The following is a 20,710-nucleotide window of genomic DNA, read 5'->3' on the forward strand; positions in this document are numbered from 1 at the left end:
AACAACACTGAGCCTTTCAATCCATGAGCGTTGTGCATCTCTCCATTTATTTAGGTCTTCTTTAATTCTCTCAGCAATGCTTTGTAGTTTTTAGTGTACTGATCTGCAAATTTTTTTGGTCAGATTTATCTCTAAGTATTTAATATTTTTTTAATGCTACTACAAATAATGTTTTTTAAAATTTCAATTTGGTCTAGTATATAGAAATACAATTGATTTTTGTATATTGATCAATACTGTATCCTTTGATCTTGCTAAACTTATTTACTAGTTCTAGTAGCATTTTTTTTTCTTTTTGTAGATTCTATCAGATTTTTTTACATAGACAATCATGTTGTCTGCAAATAAGGACAATTCTACTTCTTCCTTTCCAATCTGGATGACTTTGATTTCTCTCTCTTGTCTTACTGCACTGGCTAGGACCTCTAGTACAATGCTGAAAACAAGTGGTGAGAGTGGGTATCCTTGACATGTTTCTGATTTTAGGGGGAAAACACTGAGCTTCTTTTATCATTAAGTATGATGATAGGTGTAGGATTTTTAGAATATTATTTATCAGTTTGAGAAAGTTCTTTTCTATTCCCAGTTTGCGGAGAGTTTAATCAAGAATGGATGTTGGGGGACTTCTCTGGTGGTGCAGTGGTTAAGAATCTGCCTGCCAATGCAGGGGACACAGGTTTGATCCATGGTCCAGAAGATCCCATATGCTGTGAAGCAACTAAGCCTGTGCATCACAACTACTCAGCCTGTGCTCTAGAGCCCGTGAGCCACAACTACTGAAGCCCGTGTGCCACAACTACTGAAGCCTGTGTGCTCCAGGGCCCATGTCCTGCAACTACTGAGCCTGCGTGCTGAAACTACTGAAGCCTGCGCGCCTAGAGCCTGCTCTCCGCAACAAGAAAAGCCACCGCAGTGAGAAGCCTGTGCACTGCAACGAAGAGTAGCTCCCACTTGCCGCAACTAGAGAAAGCCCGCGCACAGCAACGAACACATAATGCAGCCAAAAAAAAAAAAAAAAGGATGTTGGATTCTGTCAAAGCTTCTCCTAAACTATGGATATAATCATATGGTTTTCCTTTTTTAGTTTAATATGGTGAGGTAAACTGACTGCTTTCTCATGTTAAAATTTACCTGGAATTCACTGGATAAACCCTAACTTGGTGGTTATATTATCTCTTTTATATTGTTAGATCAAATTTGTAAAAATTTTGTTTAGAAATTCTGCATCTATGTTCACAGAAATTGGTCTGTAGTTTTTTTGGTAATGTGTAGTCAGGTTTTGAAATCTAGGTAATGCTGGACTCAGAATAAATTGGGAAGCACTCCCTCTTTTTAGATTTTATGGTAGAAAATGGATATTATTTCTTCCTTAAGTGTTTGGTAAAATTTATTAGTGAAGCCATCTGGGCCTGGAGTTTTCTTTGTGGAAAGAAAGTTTTCTTTGTGGAAATTTTTAAATACAAATCAATTTCTTTAACAGATATAGGGCTATTCAAATTATCTATTTCTTCTTGAGCTTAAGTAGTTTATTCCTTTCAAGGAATTTATCCTTTTCATCTAAATTGTTGAACTCAGTGGTATAAAGTTGTTACTAATTTCTGACTTTTCTTTAAATATTTGTAGATTTTGTTATTTCTCTCATTCCTGATTTTGGTAATTTGTGTCTTCTCTCCTTTTTTCTGACCAGTCTGGTTAAAGGTTTATCAATAACTTTGATCTTCTCAAAGGACAAGTTTTGGTTTCATCGATTTTATCTATTGCTTTTGTTTTCTTATTAGTTTCCTCTCTGATCTTCATTTTCTTCCTTCTGCTTACCACATAATTTCTGCTTTTAGTTATATCATGTTCTTCCTTTACCTTTTTCTAGTACTTTACACTAGGGATTTGGTTTATTTATTCTCATTCATAAAAAAAAAATATTTATTTAATTTTATTTTTGGCTGCGTTGGGTCTTCGTTGTTGCATGTGGGCTTTCTCTAGTTGTGGTGAGTGGGGGCTACTCTTCGTTGCGGCACGCGGGCTTCTCATTGTGGTGGCTTCTCTTGTTGCAGAGCACGGGCTCTAGGCACGTGGGCTTCAGTGGTTGCAGTGCGCAGGCTCGGCAGTTGTGGTGCATGGGCTTAGCTGTTCTGCAGCATGTGGGATCTTCCCCAACCAGAGCTCAAACCTGTATCCTCTGCATTGGCAGGCGGATTCTTAACACTGTGCCACCAGGGAAATCCCTATTCGCATTCATTTTTCTTTGGAAAAGTTCTTAAGGCTATGAATTTTCCTTTGATCAGTGTTTTAAATGTATCCCATGGATTCTGATATGTACTACTTTCATTTTTAAGAAATTCTGTAATTTCATTTTGTATTTTCTCCTTCACTTAAGAGTTAAGAGGTGGCTTTAAATTTTCTAACTGGGAGAGAGACTGGACAAGATGGCAGAGTAGAAAGACCCTGAGCTCACCTCCTCTCATGAGCACACCAAAATCACAACTACCTGCAGAACGACCATGTATGAAAAAGATCAGAACTTACCAGGAAAGATCTACAACTAAACACATAGAGAAGGAATGACAACAAGACAGGTAGGAGGGGTGTACTTGTGATATAATCAAGTTGCATACCCCTGGATGGGTGACCCATTAACTGGAGAATAATTATATTACAGAGGTTCTTCCACAGGAATGAGAGTTCTGAGCCCCTGGGGACCCTCCACCAGGAAGACAAGTCTCCACAGCATTTGGTTCTGAAGGCCAGTGGCGATCAATTTTGTGAGTCCCAAAGGACTGGGGGAAATAGAGACTTCACTATTAAAGGGTGCACACAGAATCTCACATGCACCAGCACCCAGAGCAAAAGCAGTGATCTGATGGGAGCGTGGGCTGACCTACCTGCTGGTCTTGGAGAATCTCCTGGAGAGGTGGGGTGGCTGCCACTCACCCTGGGGACACAGACACTGGTGGCAGCCACACGTGGGAGTTTTCTACCACGTGGACACTGGTGTGGGTGGTCGTCATAGTGGGATCCTCCTTATGGCTCATGAGTGCCAAGAACTGGCCCCACCTAACAGCCTGTAGGTGCCAGTGCTGTGATGCCTCAGGCCAAACAACTAACTGGGTGGGAATACATCTCCACCTATCAGCAGACAGGTTGCCTAAAGACTTCCTGAACCCACAGTCACCTCTAGACATGCCCCTGCCCAAGAGAGGGCCATGACCCAGCTACATCTACCAGTGGAAAGGCACCAGCTCTGCCTTCCAGGAAGCCTGAACTAGCCTCTAGACCAGCTTCACCCACCAGGAGGCAGACACCAGGTGCAAGAAAACCATAATCCTGCAGCCTGCGGACCCAGCCTGCCCACAGAAGGCCAACAGAAGCTTTGGGACTCCCCGGACACTGTGACCAACTGTATGAGGAACCGCTCTGCCACCAGTGATCTGACACCAGCTCTGGGATCCCATGGCCCTGCAGCCAGACTCCAGGACCTGGCTTTGCCTGCTAGTAGTCTGGCACTAACCCCACAGGACCTGGCTTCACCCAACAGTGGGTGGACAAAAAGCCCACAGTCTTTTGGGCCCTAACTCTGCCCATCAGTGAGCTCGCATAAGCCCTGAGGCATCCTGGGGTTCTGCAGTCACCCACTGTGTGACCAGGCCATGCTAACCAACAGCCAGCGGCCAGCAGTACAAGGCAGGGCCTGGCAACTAACCGGGCTAGGGGCCAACCAAGCCTACCACACTGCCCACATAGTCAGCCTCTCACACCAAAATGACCCCCCTTCATAGGGGGATCACCTGAAACATGTATCTTGGGTGACGAGATGGGAGTGTGCTGCTGGGACACATAGGGCATCTCTTACAGAAGGCCACTTGTCCAAGGCTGGGAAATGTAACCAACCTACCAGACACATAAAAATACAAATAGCAACTTAGATAAAATGAGGTGGCAGAGAAACATGTTCCAGACAAAGGAACAAGATAAAACCCCAGAAGAAGAACTAAGTGAAGTGGAGATAGGCAATCAACCCAAGAAAGAATTCAAGGTAATGATTGTAAAGATGATTAAAGAACTTGGGAGAAGAATGGATGCACAGAGTGAGCAGGTAGAAGTGTTTTTTTTTTTTTGGCTGCTCTGTGCAGCTTGTGAGATCTTAGTTCCCCAAGCAGGGATTGAACCGGTGCCCTCTGCAGTGGTATGGAGTGCTAACTGCTGGACCATCTGGGAATTTCCAAATTAGAAGTTTTAAACAAAGAGTTAGAAAATATAAAGAACAACCAAACAGAGATGAAGAATACAATAACTAAAATGAAAAGTACACTAGAAGGAATCAATAATAAATTAAGTGATACAGAAGAATGGATTAGTGAGCTGGAAGACAGAGTAGTGGAAATTATTGCCACTGAAGAGAAAAAAGAAAAAAGAATGAAAACCAATGAGGACAGTTAAACAGACCTCTGGGACAACATCAAGCACATCAATATTTGCATTACATGGGTCCCAGAAGAAGAGAGAGAGAAAGGGGCTGAGAACATAAATGAAGACACAACAGCTGAAAACTTCCCTAACCTGGGAAAGGGAACAGTCACCCAAGTCCAGGTAGTGCAGAGTCCCAAACAGAATTAATCCAAAGAGGAACATACCAAGACACATTGTAATTAAAATGACAAAAATTAAAGATAAATAGAAAATGTTAAAAGCAGCAAGGGAAAAGCAACAAATAACATGCAAGGGAACACCCGTAAATTTTTGATTTTTCATCAGAAATTCTGCAGCCCAGAACGAAGTGGCATGATATATTTAAAGTGATGAAAGGGAAAAACCTACAACCAAGAATACTCTACCCAGTAAGGCTCTAATTTAGATTTGATGGAGATCAAAAGCTTTACAGACAAGCAAAAGCTAAGAGTTCAGCACCACCAAATCAGTTCTACAGCTAATGTTAAAGGAACTTCTCTAGGTGGAAAAGAAAAGGCCACAACAAGAAACAAGAACATTACAAAATGAAAATACTCAATGGTAAAGGCAAATATACAGTAAAGGCAGTAGGAAGGTTAAAAGAGAAAAGTAGTAAAATCATCTACATCCACAATAAGCAGTTAAGGGTTATATAAAACAATCAGATAAACAGTAATCGTGAAGGGAAGAGAGTACAAATGGCAGGTCTTTAAAATGCATTTGAAATGAAGAGATCAGCAACTTAAAACAATCACGTATACATACAGACTGCTATATAAAAGCCTCATGGTAATCACAAACCAAAAATCTGTAATAGATATACACACAAAAAAGAAAAAAGAATCCAAACATAACACTAAAGGCAGTCATTAAATCACAAGAGAACAAAAGAAGGGAAAAAAAGACATGCAAAAACAACTGCAAAGCAATTAACAAAATGGCAGGAAGAACATACATACTGATAATTATCTTAAATGTAAATGGACTAAACGCTGGAATCAAGGATACAAAAATAAGACTGGTGTATATGCTGCTTACAAGAGACTCACTTCAGATCTAAAGACACACACAGACTGAAAGTGAGGGGATGGAAAAAGGTATTCCATGCAAATGGAAATAAAAAAAAGCCAGAGTAGCAATACTTATATCAGATAAAATAGACTTTAAAATAAAGACTGTGACAAGAGACAAAAAAGGACACTACATAATGATCAAGGGATAAATCCAAGAAGACGTAACAAATGTAAATATATATGCACCCAACATAGGAACACTTAAATATATAAGGCAAATTTTAAAAACATAAAAGGAGGAATTGACAGAACACAGTTGTAGTAGGGGAGTTTAACATCCCACTTACACCAATGCGCAGATTGTCCAGATGGAAAATCAATAAGGAAATACTAGCCTTAAATGACACAATAGACCAGATGGACTTAATTGATAAAGAGCATTACGTCTGAAAGCAGAATACATATTCTTTTCAAGTGCACATGGAACATTCTCCAGGACAGATCACATGCTAGGCCACAAAACAAGCCTTGGTAAATTTATGAAAACTGAAATCATATTAAGCATCTTTTCTGACCACAATGCTATGAGACTAGAAATCAACTACAGGAAAAAAAACTGCAAAAAAGACAAATATGTGAAGGCTAAATAATAAGCTACTAAACCACCAATGGATCACTGAAGCAATCAACAAGCAAATAAAAAATACCTAGAGACAAATGAAAACAAAAACATGATGATCTAATAACTATGGAACACAGCAAAAAGCAGTTCTAAGAGGGAAGTTTATAGAGATACAGCTTACCTCAGGAAAAAAGAAAAATCTCAAATAAACAACCTAACCTTACATCTAAAAGAACTAGAAAAAGAAAAAAACCCCTCCAAGTTAGTAGAAGGAAAGAAATCATAAAGATCAGAGCAGAAATAAATGAAATAGAGATGAAGAAAACAATAGAAAAGATCAATGAAACTAAAAGCTGGTTCTTTGAAAAGATAAATAAAATTGATAAACCTATAGCCAGACTCATCAAAAAAAAAAGAGAGGGGGTCCAAATCAATAAAATCAGAAATGAAAAAGAAGTTACAACTGACACCACAGAAATACAAAGGATCATGAGAGACTACTAGAAACAACTATATGCCAATAAAATGGACAACCTAGAAGAAATAAACAGATTCTTAGAAAGGTACACTCTCCCAAGAGTGAAACAGCAAGAAATTGAAAATATGAGTAGACCCATTATCAGTAATGAAAACTGTATCAGTAATTAAAAACCGCCCAACAAACAAAAGCCCAGGACCACATGGTTTCACAAGTGAATTCTATCAAACATTTAGAGAAGAGTTAACACCTACCCTTCTCAAACTATTCCAAAAGACTGCAGAGGAAGGAATGCTTCTGAACTCATTCTATGAGGCTGGCATTACCCTGATACCAAAACCAGACAAAGATATCACAAGAAAAGAAAAAACTAGAGGCGAATTATCAATGATGAACATACATGCAAAAATCCTAAACAGAAATTTAGCAAACCATATCCAACAGTACATTAAAAGGATCATACACCACGATCAAGTGGGATTTATCCCAGATGCTAGGATTTTTCAGTATACACAAATCACTCAATATGATACACCACATTAACAAAATGAAGAATAAAAACCATACTATCATCTCAATAGATGCAGAAACAGCTTTTGACAAAATTCAGCACCCATTATGATAAAGCTCTCCAGAAATTGGGCACAGAAGGAACATACCTCAAGATAATAAAGTCCATTTACAACAAACCCACAGCTAACATGATACTCAAAGGTGAAAAGCTGAAGCATTTCCTCTAAGATCAGGAACAAGACAAGGATATCCACTCTTGCCACTTTTATTTAGTAGTAGAAGTCCTAGCTACAGCAACCAGACAAGAAAAAGAAATAAAATGAATCCAAATTGGAACTGAAGAAGTAAAACTGTCAGTGTCTGCAGATGACATGATACTGTATACACAGACTCCTAAACACATCACCAGAAAACTACTAGGGCTCATCAATAAATTTGGTATAAAGTTGCAGGATACAAAATTAACATACGGAAGTGTGTTGCATTTCTATACACTAACAACAAACTATCAGAAAGAGAAATTAATGAAACAATCCCATTTACCACTGCATCAAAAAGAATAAAATATGTAGGAATAAACCTACCTGAGGAGGTAGACCTGTACTCAGAAAACTATAAGACACTGATGAAAGAAATTGAAGATGACGCAAATACATGGAAAGATATATCATGTTCTTGGATTGGAAGAATTCATATTGCTAAAATGAGCATACTACCCAAGGTAATCTACAGATTCAATGCAATCCCTATCAAAATACCAATGGCATTTTTCACAGAACGAGAACAAATAAATTTAAAATTTTTATGGAAACACGAAAGACCCCAAATAGCCACAACAATCTTGAAAAAGAAGGATGTATGTGTAGGAATCATGCTCCCTGACTTCAGACTATACTACAAAGGTACAGTAATCAAAACAGTATGGTACTGGCACAAAAACTGACATCACTGGAACAGGATAGAAAGCCCAGAAATAAACCCATGCACTAATGGTCAACTAATCTATGACAAGGAGGCAAGAATAAACAATGGAGAAAAGACTTCACTCTTCAGTAAGTGCTGCTGGGAACACTGGACAGCTACATGTAAAACAATTAAATTAGAACATTCTCTAACACTACATACAAAAGTAAACTCAAAATGGATTAAAGACCCAAATGTAAGACCGGATAGTATAAAACTCCTAGAGTAAAACATAGGCAGAACACTTTTTGAAATAAATCACGGCAATATTTTTTTGGCTCTGTCTCCTAACACAAATGAAATAAAAGCAAAAATAAACAAACAGGACCTAATTAAACATAAAAGCTTTTGCACAGCAAAGGAAATCATTGACAAAATGAAAAGAAAACCTACTGAATGAGAGCAGATATTTGCAAATAGTAGAACTGATAAGGGATTAATAAACAACATATATACAGCTCATACAACTCAGCATCAAATAACCAAATAACCTGTTTAAAAAGTGGGCAGAAGTGAATAGACATTTTTCCAAACAGGCGATGCAGATGGCCAGCAGGCACATGAAAAGGTGCTCAACATCATTAATCATCAGGGAAATGAAAATCAAACCACAGTGAGATACCACCTCACATCTGTCAGAATAGCTATCATCAAACAGAGCACAAATAACAAATGTTGGCAAGGATGTGGAGAAAAAGGAACCCTTGTACACTGCTGGTGGGAATGTAAATTGGTGCAGTCACTGTGGAAAACAGTATGGAGGTTTCTTAAAAAACTAAAAATAGAACTACCATATGACCCAACAATTTCACTCCTGGGATATACCTGAAGAAACAAAAACACTAATTCAAAAAGATACACGCACCCCAATGTTCACACCAGCATCATTTACAATTGCCAAGATATGGAAGCAACCTAAATGTCCATCAACAGATGAATGGATAAAGAAGATGTGGTATATATACATAATGGACTACTACTCAGACATAAGAAGAATGAAATTTTGCCATGTGCAGCAACATGGACGGATTTGGAGGGTATTATGCTAAGTGAAATAAGTCAGACAGAGAAAGACAAATACTGTATGACATCACTTATATGTGGAATCTAAAAACACAACGAACTAGTGAATATAAGAAAAAAGAAGCAGACTCACAAATACAGAGAACAAACTAGTGGTTACCAGTGGGGAGAGGAAAGGGGGAGTGGCAATATAGGGGTAGGGGACTTAGAGTACAAACTATTATGTATAAAATAAGCTATAAGGATATTCTGTACAAAATGGGGAATATAGCCAACATTTTATAATAACTATAAATGGAGTACAACCTTTAAAAACTGTGAATCACTATATTGGACACCTCTAACATATATAATATTGTACATCAACTATACTTTAATATGAATAAATAATAAAAATTTTCCAGTTGGCCTGGCTTTCAGTTTTTGATTTTCTAATAATTTATAACTTTACTGCATTGTGATCACAGTGTTATTTGTAATATTTCTACTTTGTGGGACCTCCTGATATTTTCTTCTCCACAAGGTTTGCAGAAGAAATAGTTTGCTATGATATGGTGTTACTTTTCTATTTATCAATAATCTGAAGTTTGGATATTATTTGGCAGGCTGAGGTGTGTTTTTTAAATTTTTAAAAAATTTAAAAGAAATACAATATTACAAGTAAAGCTAAAGCTACAGTTTCCTTCCTTTTCTCTCAAAGGAAAACCACCGAATAGCAGCTACATATACACCTGAAGTAGATGTGTATCATTCCCATGCATTTTTTTTCCCAGTAAATATTTTTTTTTAAATTGAGGTACAGTTGATGTACAATATTATATAAGTTTCTGGTATACAACATAGTGATCACACTTTTTAAAGGTTATATTCTATTTATAATTATTCCCTGGGCTGTACTATATATCCTCATAGCTTATTTGATACCCATGCATGTTTTTATGTTTATGAAAACACGAAATATGTATTAATGAACTACCTTATGTTAATTAAAGTTTATATGAATAGTGTCATCCTGTATATATCCTTTGCAACTTCATTCATTCACCATATAATTTTGAGATTTATTAATGTGGATACACCTAATTAGTGGATATTTTAGTTTATTCACTCTAGCTTCTGTATCCTACTGCATGAATAAATAACAGTTAATTATCCATTCCCCTTTCCTGAGTCCAATTCTTCACTACTATAAAGTGCTACTATGCATATCATTATACATAATCCTTATGTGTGAATCTCCACTTAGATACCAAGAAATAGAATTTCTGAGTCACAGGTTATGTACATTTATTTGGTACTGCCAAATCGTTCTCAAATAAAGTGCTATTAATTTTACCCCCATTAGCAACATCTAATAAGATTTTCTATTTTCCCAAATTCTTGCCATCACTGAACATGTCCATTTTTTCGATTTTTAAAACTAATCACAATTAACCAAACCTCTTATTAAAGAAAGGAGCACTTACAGATGGAAAACTGAGATGTTGAATTACTGCTTTATATTTTGTAGGTATTTCATGACTAAGGCTTAAACTACTATAGTTTTGAAAGTATAAAATAATTTGTTGATGTTTATTTTCTAGGCCCAAAGATTGATTTAAGTATAGCAGCACATCTGGAGTACACTGTTTTGGCTTTACCATAAAACTGCCTTAACCCAACGTCAATATATCATCAGACTGCTTTCAAAAAATCTGTTGCTGTTACAATGTTACTGAGTATTTTTCCACACTGTCTTTTATTAAACGACCATTCAGGAGAAATTTTTGCCTAGTCTCAGTACCAGGAGCCACTTACACTTATCTTGAACATCTGGTTCATTTTTATTGATGATCTTAGCTTCTTAATTATGGTACTTGTTGGAAAGCTAGGGCTAAACACAAGGTCTATCTCTAGCAAATGTACAGGACCCCAAAATAATAACCTCCCCTCCTGCAGAGATTCATGTCATCATTTCTATTCTTATTTTCTTTGTTGCTCTTCTTTTTTTTTTTTCAGTACGCGTGCCTCTCACCGCTGCGGCCTCTCCCGTTGCGGAGCACAGGCTCCAGACGCGCAGGCTCAGCGGTCATGGCTCACGGGCCCAGCCGCTCCGCGGCACGTGGGATCCTCCCGGACCGGGGCACAAACCCGCGTCCCCTGCATCGGCAGGCGGACTCCCAACCACTGTGCCACCAGGGAAGCCCGTTGCTCTTCTTATTCTACTTTATCTTATATATATTTTTCTAAGTCACCTAAAAGTAAATATTTAGTTGAATAAATTCATAACATTGCTTAGATTAATCAATGCTGCAACATGTATCTATATTTTTTCAAAAACATGAATTAAAAGTTTCTATCCATCATTCTTTCATACTGTCAAAGGCATATCTGAAAAAAAAAAGCGTATCTGATTAGAAACTTTATTCTGGGATCACTCTGATGCTTACCTTTTCTGCTACTTCTCGCACAGACTGAACACTTGTTCCATACAGATGGTTGTTATACTGCCCAGCTTCAATGAATTTATGTTCCTGGATATCTTTTTCCATTTGCTCTCTTGAAGTCACAAAATGATAATCTCTTCCATCTACCTCATAATCTCGTTTTGGTCTAGTTGTATCTTTAATAGAAAAGAACTTGAGGAAGTGTTTAATATTAAAAGGCACAACAAAGCCATTTTCTACTTAAAGAATCGTTTTGTAAAGTTCACCACAACAGAGATTGATTTAAATTTGAAAAGTGACAATAATATGGAGGATGAATAACTGATAAAATAAGTATAAACCATTAAAAAAGGGTACTGTTTACTTTGACCACACACAGTGACAAAATGTTAAGAACAAAAATTAAGAATTTTTATGTGGGTTACTCACGAGGAACACATGATCCAAATTTGTCAGGAAATTCTGAGATCAAGTCATCATTTATCCTGTCTTTCATAGGTCCCAATATGATCACTGGTCGAGTGTAATTAACTATAAAAATATACTGCATGTTAAAAGAAATAAACACTTAACAAACATCTGTGTATTTTACTTCACTAGAAAACAAAAGTATCCTTAACTGTTATGAGGAATTTATTTTTTATTCTTTCTCCACCAATGATGCCTAACTTGATAGTTTACAAACCTTTATTAAAATCTTACACTTCAGTCAATCTCCTGTTGGAAGTCATACACTTAGATAATTCAACCAAGTTATATTCAGCATTTTAGCAGATAATGTTTCTATACATTGCTAACATCATCTCATTACAAATGAGAAAACACAGTACAGTGTTTTACTGATCCCTTTTCAAGTAGAAACTGTAGGGAAGCAGATCAAAGAAGGGCAAAAAAGAAACTGGGTATAATCAGAGTAGTCATCGAGAAAGATGATCTAATAAAAGTGTATACGCTGGACTGTAAGGGACCATGTTGGAAGCAGGGAGATTGGTAGTGAAAATGAGACTTAACATTGTGGTAGGAGGGATGAAAGGAGGTTATAAATAAGAAAGGTATGATAAGAATAAATAGGGCCTAGAAACTGACTAGACAAGGGAGATGAAGAATAGAAAGATCAAAGATGATTCCAAGATTTTGAACAAGGATAGTGATACTATTATGAACACTGGAAAGAAGTTGCTTAGGAAATAAAACACCAATATAAAATGATAAGATTTTAATAATCTATGGGCTAAACCATGTTTCATAAAATACATATAGTAAATTTATATATATATATATATATATATATGTATAGTAAGAAAAAAGGCTAAAATTCTAATGAAACTTTTTTTAAGGTATGAGTTAGATCTATTTTCCAAATTACGTTTTTCCATAAGATTGTAAAACATCAACAGGCTTCACAAACCTTCTTGTTGATTCACTGGCTCATAAGATAAGACATATTCTTCTTGACCACCTATTAGAAAGTTAAAATACAGATGAGAAAATCTATAAAGAAAGCTATACTAATTTAATTCTTTAATATAACATATAAATTACTAGAACTTTCCCAAGAAAAGTAGCAAAGATGTAAAAAAAAGGGTACTTTATAAATTAATTATGGCAAGATTTAGGAAAAAAGTGATAAATTATCAAGTTTGGTATATGTAAAAACAAAATATAAATGTGCTAGTTAATAACTACCTTTCTGTTATTCTGGGTTTTACAGGTTATCAATAGACCAAATTAAAATCTTGGGATGTCAAGTATAAGCTATTAATTTTTTATTTAGAATCTAAGAGCTACTAAACAGTTCTTTAAAAATTAATACTTTAATGAGCAGTCCTACATATATGCATATTAGGTAATTTTCTGTTATTAATATGCTGCTTTTTTTGGTCCTACCAGGTATAACATTTAACATAGCACAAACATTTTTATAATTACAACTATTTTCTAACCAAAAGAATTTAATGCAAAGGTAAAACTAGTGTCACTATTTCACTGATGAAAAAAATTCATTATTATAATAATTGATTTATTCAATTTTTAAAAAATAACATTTTGAGTTAAAAAAATTTTAGATAAAATTAAATCCTTCCTTTTCAACAAAATGAATCACATAGATAGTAAAGGAGAAAAAATATATTTTGCTTTGATCTTAAAAGCACTTCAGAAGTTAAATTCTCTAGGATTAAATTAAAAGATTAGAGCTTATGAATATCCTAAATAGAAAAGTCTACGAATTATATCTCGACTCAATGAAAATAACTAAAAGAGTTAAAAATTTCAGGAGTTCTTAGCACACACATACACACACACACACACGTGTAGAAAACAAACAAGGAAGAGCTGTTAAATTCAAGTGGTTCAATGAAATCAATATTGCAGAATGTATTTGAAGATTTTCTTCTTGATTATTATGATTCTATAACAATCTTTTCACTAAATTTGTCATTGGTTTATATTACATGTATGCAGCTGTAAATCTTTTCAATTCATATACTGACATAAATATTCTTTCCAGCTTTAAAGTGTATTTTGTTGTTTTAAAATTTATAATACATAAAAAATGTATATTTACAAGCTGCTTTTTAAAGTACTGTATGTAAAACATGTTTTACATGTTATCAGAAACATGCAATTTGAATATTCCACACCTAATAATTCATGCAAATGGTGAGACAGACAGTATATACTTTCATTACCTCTTTTTAGTCTAGAAAGCTACTCAGCTACTCTCTGGTGAGTTCTGACTGTAAGTTAATAAAATGCTAAAATACGAGAAATCACATTCCCAAATCACATTCCCATTCCCATACCAAAAAAGAAAATCGTTAAATAACTATTATGCAGCAAAAATAACAACCAATCAAATGAATGAGGGTTAAAAGTATATACTGTCAATATGAAAAATATTAGAGACTGATATTAACAGGATGGACCTTTTGAGCAGCCATACTCATCTGTAATCAAGATTACTTTCATATTAGACAGCAGTAAAAAAAAAAAAGTTAGAAAAGCAATTTTAATTTTTAAAGTGCTACAACTGATAATATTCATGTACTCTCCCCTCCTCCCATGCCCAAATATGTTTAAAAAGTTCACACGCTTATATAGGTCCCTTAATAATATAATACCAAGACAGTACCATAAGAACTAAAAAAGAGATCAGTATTACTGTTTAAGCAACTGTTGAAAATTTTCCCTTCGCCATTTCTTATGTTCACCAAAAGCTGGCGATAAATAGTATCTTGACCCACACCAGTATTGGTGACACAGAATAAAAAAGGAAATAAAGCTAATTATAATTTAGCATTACTGAAAAATATTTTTATGATTAGTTAGAAACAGAATTACTAAATAAAATGGCAAAATGCAAGTTTACTACTCATTTAACTAGGTATTTACTTCTTATAAAAGATACAAACACACATACACATACTGTGTACACGAATAGCACTTTTGTAAAATGAACTTTTCTATTTTATGAAAACCTTGGAAATTAACTTCTGTACATAGAGCGTGATTTTATTTATCAAGTAAAGAATTTTACTTGGCTCTACCTGATTTTAAAATATTAAGCACCTAATTTTTAGTTTTCAGAATACATCACTAAGGGAAAAAAACCCCAAAGGATATATTACTTGAGATAACAAAAGAACAAACAACTTAAAACACTTACGGTAACTACTTTCGCTATCACTGGCATTAGAAGTTACATGTTCTGAAATTGCAGGACAATGGAAAAAATAAAGAAAACACAGTGTCATGAGTTTAAAAAAAGCAAATTATCAAAATAAACACAAGGTGACTTAACAAAATGTCGAGATATAAACCACAGATACCCAAAGAGTTTTTAAAAACATTTCTGATTTTCTTTGAAAAGTTTAGTTATTTCAAGTAAATGAATATGAATTAGCAAGGAAAAAAAATCTGCAATCAAGGAAAATGTCTCATTTTCTGTTCAACAGTTTATGAACAAAATCTTATTATGAATAGATTATAATAGAATATAACAAAGTAGAATATAACAAAGTGATCCTAAATCAGTCCAACTGTCGTCATCAAAACCCCAAAGAGAAAATGTCATTGACACCATTTAATTTAGGTTATGATACAGTAATGACTAACAAAGGAAACAAGTTATATCTGAGCAAACAGATGCCCATTTCAATGAAGTGATATCTTAAAAAATAAATAATCTTGCTTTAGTTCAGCTTCTTTCTTGTTCCTGAAGAGAAATGAAAATGCATGTCTGAGATCATACAGATAAAGCATTTTGGATACCACAGATTCAGATGCCTCAAAAAAAAGTCAAATGGAACGGAATTCTAGAAGGTGGGATTGTATTTTAAAGTAGACTAATATTTCTGAGAAACTCTGCTTTGATAAAACTGACAATGGTTACTTTGCAAAATAAAAAAGATAAACACACTCATCTGCTGCCTGGCCCCTCCTTCAAAGTGACCCCCATTTCATAACTTGACTGTTCAGTAAACAACCAGCACTTTTCTCATGTAAATATAATCTCTTGCACTCTCTCAATACGTGTCTCCTTTGAATTAAAAAAGGTAATTTTATCTATGAAAACTAAAAAACAAAATTTTCCATGGGAGAGAGGTAAATCTAAATTTCTTATGTCAGGCAAAGGAAAAAAAAAATTAACGGATAAGGAAAAAGCTTGAGGAGAGATATCTGCTGTACCATATCACCCACAGTCTCCTAAAATCAAGTAGCACTACTGAAAAGTTTAGAGAATGGTAGACAGTTCTTGAAATAGTAGTACAGTTCTTGAAAAACTGTCATAGTGAAAAATAAGTCTGTTATTCTAACCTACAAAGACAAGATACAACTTTCTTAATCATTATTATGTATACAGGAAGAACATTAAAAATTATAAGACTGAATAATGTATGATAGCACATATAAAATGGTGGTTTTCTAAAGTTTATATTTAAAAATTTCTTCTCATGTTACCACACAGATGTCAAAACAATCATTTTAAATTGCGGTATAATATTCTATTGGACTGTTACATCATGATTTACCTTACTACTTATTTAGATATTTTAGTTTGCTTTAAATTGTTTTCCACAAACATCAACAAATTATTAATGAACGTGTTCATTTACATGGCTTTCACCTTTTGTCCTATTTCCTTAAAATTCATTCCCAGAAGTAGGAATGCCACATAGAAAAAAAAAATTCTTAAATTTATACTAGGATTTGTATTACACTCTGCAATCTCTAATATACAAAAGAAAGAAATGTTATTGCACTCGAGTGAGTGGAAAGTGGGAGTATAGAAGAAACAAAATTAACCATGATTTGACAATTAGAGAAGTTGGATAAATGAATACTTGTGGGGTTTATTTTATTATTCCTCTACTATTGAATATGTCTGACATGTTATACATGTACAAAAAATTGAAGTTACTACAATCTCTTTTCTGGGAATTTCCCCTACTCATCTTGAGTTCTCTAAGATTACCAAGAGCTACAAGCAGTCAAATTCTTCAAGTTCTTTCAAGTATCCTTTAAGTAACTCCTCTACAATAAACTCTTGCTACTTAAAGTACTGTCCTTGGAATGGCATCATTACCATTGTTTGGGAGCTTGTTCGAAAGTTAAAATGCTTTTTCCCTGAAAATTAAAAATAATCTTTTTCAAGGCATGTCATCAAAGAAGATGTTCAAATATCCAACAAGTATAAAAAAGTGTTCAAGCTTATTGTCGGGGAAACGCAAATTAAAACCACAACAGATATCTCTATCATCCACCAGAATGACCAAAATGAAAAAACAAAAACAAAACAGGTATGTCAAGCGAAGAGAAAGATATGTAGCAACTGCAACTCACATACTACTTGGGGGTGGGGGTGGGGTAAACTGGTATAACCACTTTGGAAAACTACTTGGCACTATCTACTAATACCTAACATATTATATATCTGTGACCCAGCAATTCATTTCCTAGGTATTTTCCCAACATAAAAGGCATATATGCATACCAAAAGATATGTATAAAAATGTTCAAAGCAACACTATTCAAAAATAGCCCTAAATATATGTGTTTATTTACAAATCTGAGATATATGTACAGTTTCATAGTTTACTTTTTTCATTTATATTGTGAGCATTTTCCAGGCCATTATGTTTTAATATGATTTTCAATGGCTATAAAATATTATACTATATAGTAAGTCATACTTCATTAACCACTTCCCAACTATAAGGCATTTTAGGATTATTTGAATTTTGGGGTGCTCTACTTTCTAAATAATATTAAACAAAACATCCTGATGTATAAACCTTTGTTTCCACCTCTGATTACATCCTATGGATAAATTCCTTGAAAAAGAATTAGTAGATCAAAAGATATGCTTTTCCAAAAAGGCTGTACCAATTTACACTCCCAGTAGTAATATGTTAAAAGTAGTCATTCCAAAGAACCATCTCCATCACTGGATTCGCCTTTAAAAGCAAAGTCTGCTAAGGTGATGGGTAAAACATGTCATTTTGTTTATTGATTATTAGGGCTGTTAAACATTTCTTATATGCTTATTTCATTTGCTTATCTTTTGAGCATTCTTCTTATATCCTTTGTCCAGTTTTCTAATGGGGAGTGTTTGTTTCTTATTGGTCTGTTAGAAATTTATGTGCAAGAATATTACCCTTTTGACATAGTATAATCAGATTCTTAAAATTTTAATTTTTGTTTATATGTTTGATGATCACAACCATTTCAATTCTCTCTGACCAAGTCTCACCTTTCTAGTCAAACATTTCTTCCTGAGACTATATCATGTGTTTTCTCTTTGCTCTCCCTAAATACAACATATCCTCAGTCTTAAACAATTCTTGGCATCTTAAGAGCTCTGTACCACTCTACTCAAGTAAGTCTTTAAAATAGAAAAAGAAGAGATGTAATAGGAAATCTATATGCCTAACTGTAGAAGTTTCTGAGGTGTTCTACAAAGTGGAAAGCTATAAAAATAAACTGCATACAAAAGGTACAAACCTTGTCTGAAACTGTATAATTTCATTTCTGAGCACCTTATATAACTGCTCCTGAACTACACTTACTTTTAGTCTCTTTTAAAGGAATCTTACCCACTTTTTTCCTCTTGAATTTTTTCAAAATTGCCTTCTAAAAGCATAAAAGCTACACAGATTTCTATTTCTAGCTTTTTACAAGTATGATAATTTAGTTGTATCCTCCCAGATTTCTACCATACTTTAATTAGTTCTGTTAGTCAAAATTAGTTTTGGAAAGGCAATTTCTATTATTGTTTCATCTACTGTCAACAGGATACATCAATAATTTATTTGATCCTCTTCTTTGTAGAATCATTGAATTCTTGTCTACGAAAAGTATTCTAGGGTGTCACTTTTGTTTCCCTCTCTGCTCTTTAATTAAATACCCTACTTTTTCATAGCTTGTGTGAAATTACACGCAGGTATACATCTTTCTTGTTATTCAGTGTTATTCCACATCTCTTTAACAGGTTTATCTGGAATAATTTGTCCTTCTGTTTTCAGTCCCTTCATGAGTCCTGTTCCAGCAAGGTTTAATGAATATGAGGTCACATTTATCTTCTTACATTAAAATCGCACAGGATTTTGCTTAGTTTTTTCCCTGTATCCTGAACTTTAGAATATAGATAACTGAGATCTTAAATAATGCCATTAACCCACCCTTCTTCCCAGTATTTTCTACTGTATAATAATGAGCATCTTGTCAGCTGCTAGTAATGTTTTATGTGATAATCTCCATCATATCCAGTTTAGAATTTTACTGATATTTTTCTGTCTCCGTCAACCTTTTCTAAATAAAATCTTTTTGATCTGATAAAGTTACCACGTGAATAAATTCTTTCAGTTCTTGTGAGATGAAGCACAGAAACCTACCATTCAAGGGATCTTAAGTCACTGACCAGAAAATTAAATCAACGACATTGGTAATCAGTTATCATTTTTCATTTGTTTCTCTTCCCAAGTCTCAAACCTCAATTAAAATGAGAGATGAAAATACGATGTGGTCAAGGTGTAGTTATCTACTATAAAAATATCAACGTGGGAACCAAATTCTTCATTTAGTTCCTTTTTCCATGAGCTTTCCATAGTTCTCTGATGACTCAACAGGTAACAAAAATATGTGGGTTCATTTGATGATCCACACCACCTTATGATCATTCTCAAAATAAATTATATAGCATTAAGAATCTGTGGAAATATTTTCCAGTTTCTGAAGATTTCACTGATAATTTTTCCCAAAGGTAAGAGATTAAAAAAGGGTGCCACTAGTGATAGTAAATTTGTGGCTCTTGCCAGATCCTAAAATGGCAAATGCATAAATAATAAAGTGTGTGTAATAGAAATAATTACATATAAAGCATACTGCTTTCAATCTAATATAAACTTTTAATTGTTAAAGTTGAAATAAAAGTCAAGTACCTAAAGTTAAGGTTAAAAGTCAAGTTAGCATTAATCAGGAAAAAAAATCTGTGAAATTTAATGTTTATTAAGGTAAACTTAGAAAGTTAAAAGATATTGGCTATATCCTTAATGATCAATGAATTATGAAGAAATAAGTTTTCAAGATGCTTAATAATGCAAACGAAAACAACTACTTAGAAAAAAACTTTAGCCTAAAAGATTACCTCTATGAGTCACCATCACCTAAAAGAACTTAGTAATATTTGGTAAAATTTCACATTTAATCAATCTGTAAACATTCACATTTAAAATTTTGTTTGCTAAAATGACTTCTTGTTTCATTCACTAATTCCAACATTTATTAAATGACTCCTACATTATCAGACTCTGTACCAAGCTTTATATGAAGATTAAGTACTAGCTAGAAAATTAAACAGGAACAACACACACAAAAGAACTCCCCCCAAACAGAGACAACACCTTGGTTAAAGAAAAAACAAAGGATAATATTTCTTATAATTCTTTTCATAACTTACAACTTCCTTAAAAAAATATACAATTTACCTACTACATAGACTGCTACTTGAACTTGAGTTCTACAATTCTTCTTTAATATTTAAGACCTATTGTGTTTTATAGTTTCACATTATAGCAATGCTTTTCTAACACAGGCTCAAAGCAATTTTAACTTGTTTTAACAAAAAAAAAGGGGGGGGGGACATAAAACTGTAAGGAAGATTATATTCTACCTTCTAATAATGAGGGCAGATAGCAGTATTTTAAAAAACATTAAAAGTCTTTCTTCA

The 20,710-nt window shown here is 34.3% G+C and overlaps 1 protein-coding gene across 30 annotated transcripts in view; it reads right to left on the reverse strand.

Moving 5' to 3' along the window:
* The window catches only part of DLG1 (discs large MAGUK scaffold protein 1), a 285,801-nt gene that overhangs the window by 20,741 nt on the left and 244,350 nt on the right, over positions 1–20,710 (reverse strand). For 16 of the 30 annotated variants that reach the window (XM_060298239.2, XM_060298240.1, XM_060298247.1 and 13 more), the window contains 5 exons: positions 15,149–15,190; positions 14,409–14,444; positions 12,890–12,940; positions 11,911–12,012; positions 11,485–11,657 (listed from right to left, as the gene is read on the reverse strand). In XM_060298239.2, the coding sequence (XP_060154222.1) occupies positions 11,485–11,657; positions 11,911–12,012; positions 12,890–12,940; positions 14,409–14,444; positions 15,149–15,190 (404 nt within the window). The remainder of the gene's footprint in view (positions 1–11,484; positions 11,658–11,910; positions 12,013–12,889; positions 12,941–14,408; positions 14,445–15,148; positions 15,191–20,710) is intronic. The other 14 variants (XM_060298250.1, XM_060298249.1, XM_030860041.2 and 11 more) reach the window with 3 other exon arrangements.

The sequence above is a fragment of the Globicephala melas genome, chromosome 4 (genome assembly GCF_963455315.2).
Source record: "Globicephala melas chromosome 4, mGloMel1.2, whole genome shotgun sequence".
Taxonomy (NCBI): Eukaryota; Metazoa; Chordata; class Mammalia; order Artiodactyla; family Delphinidae; genus Globicephala; species Globicephala melas.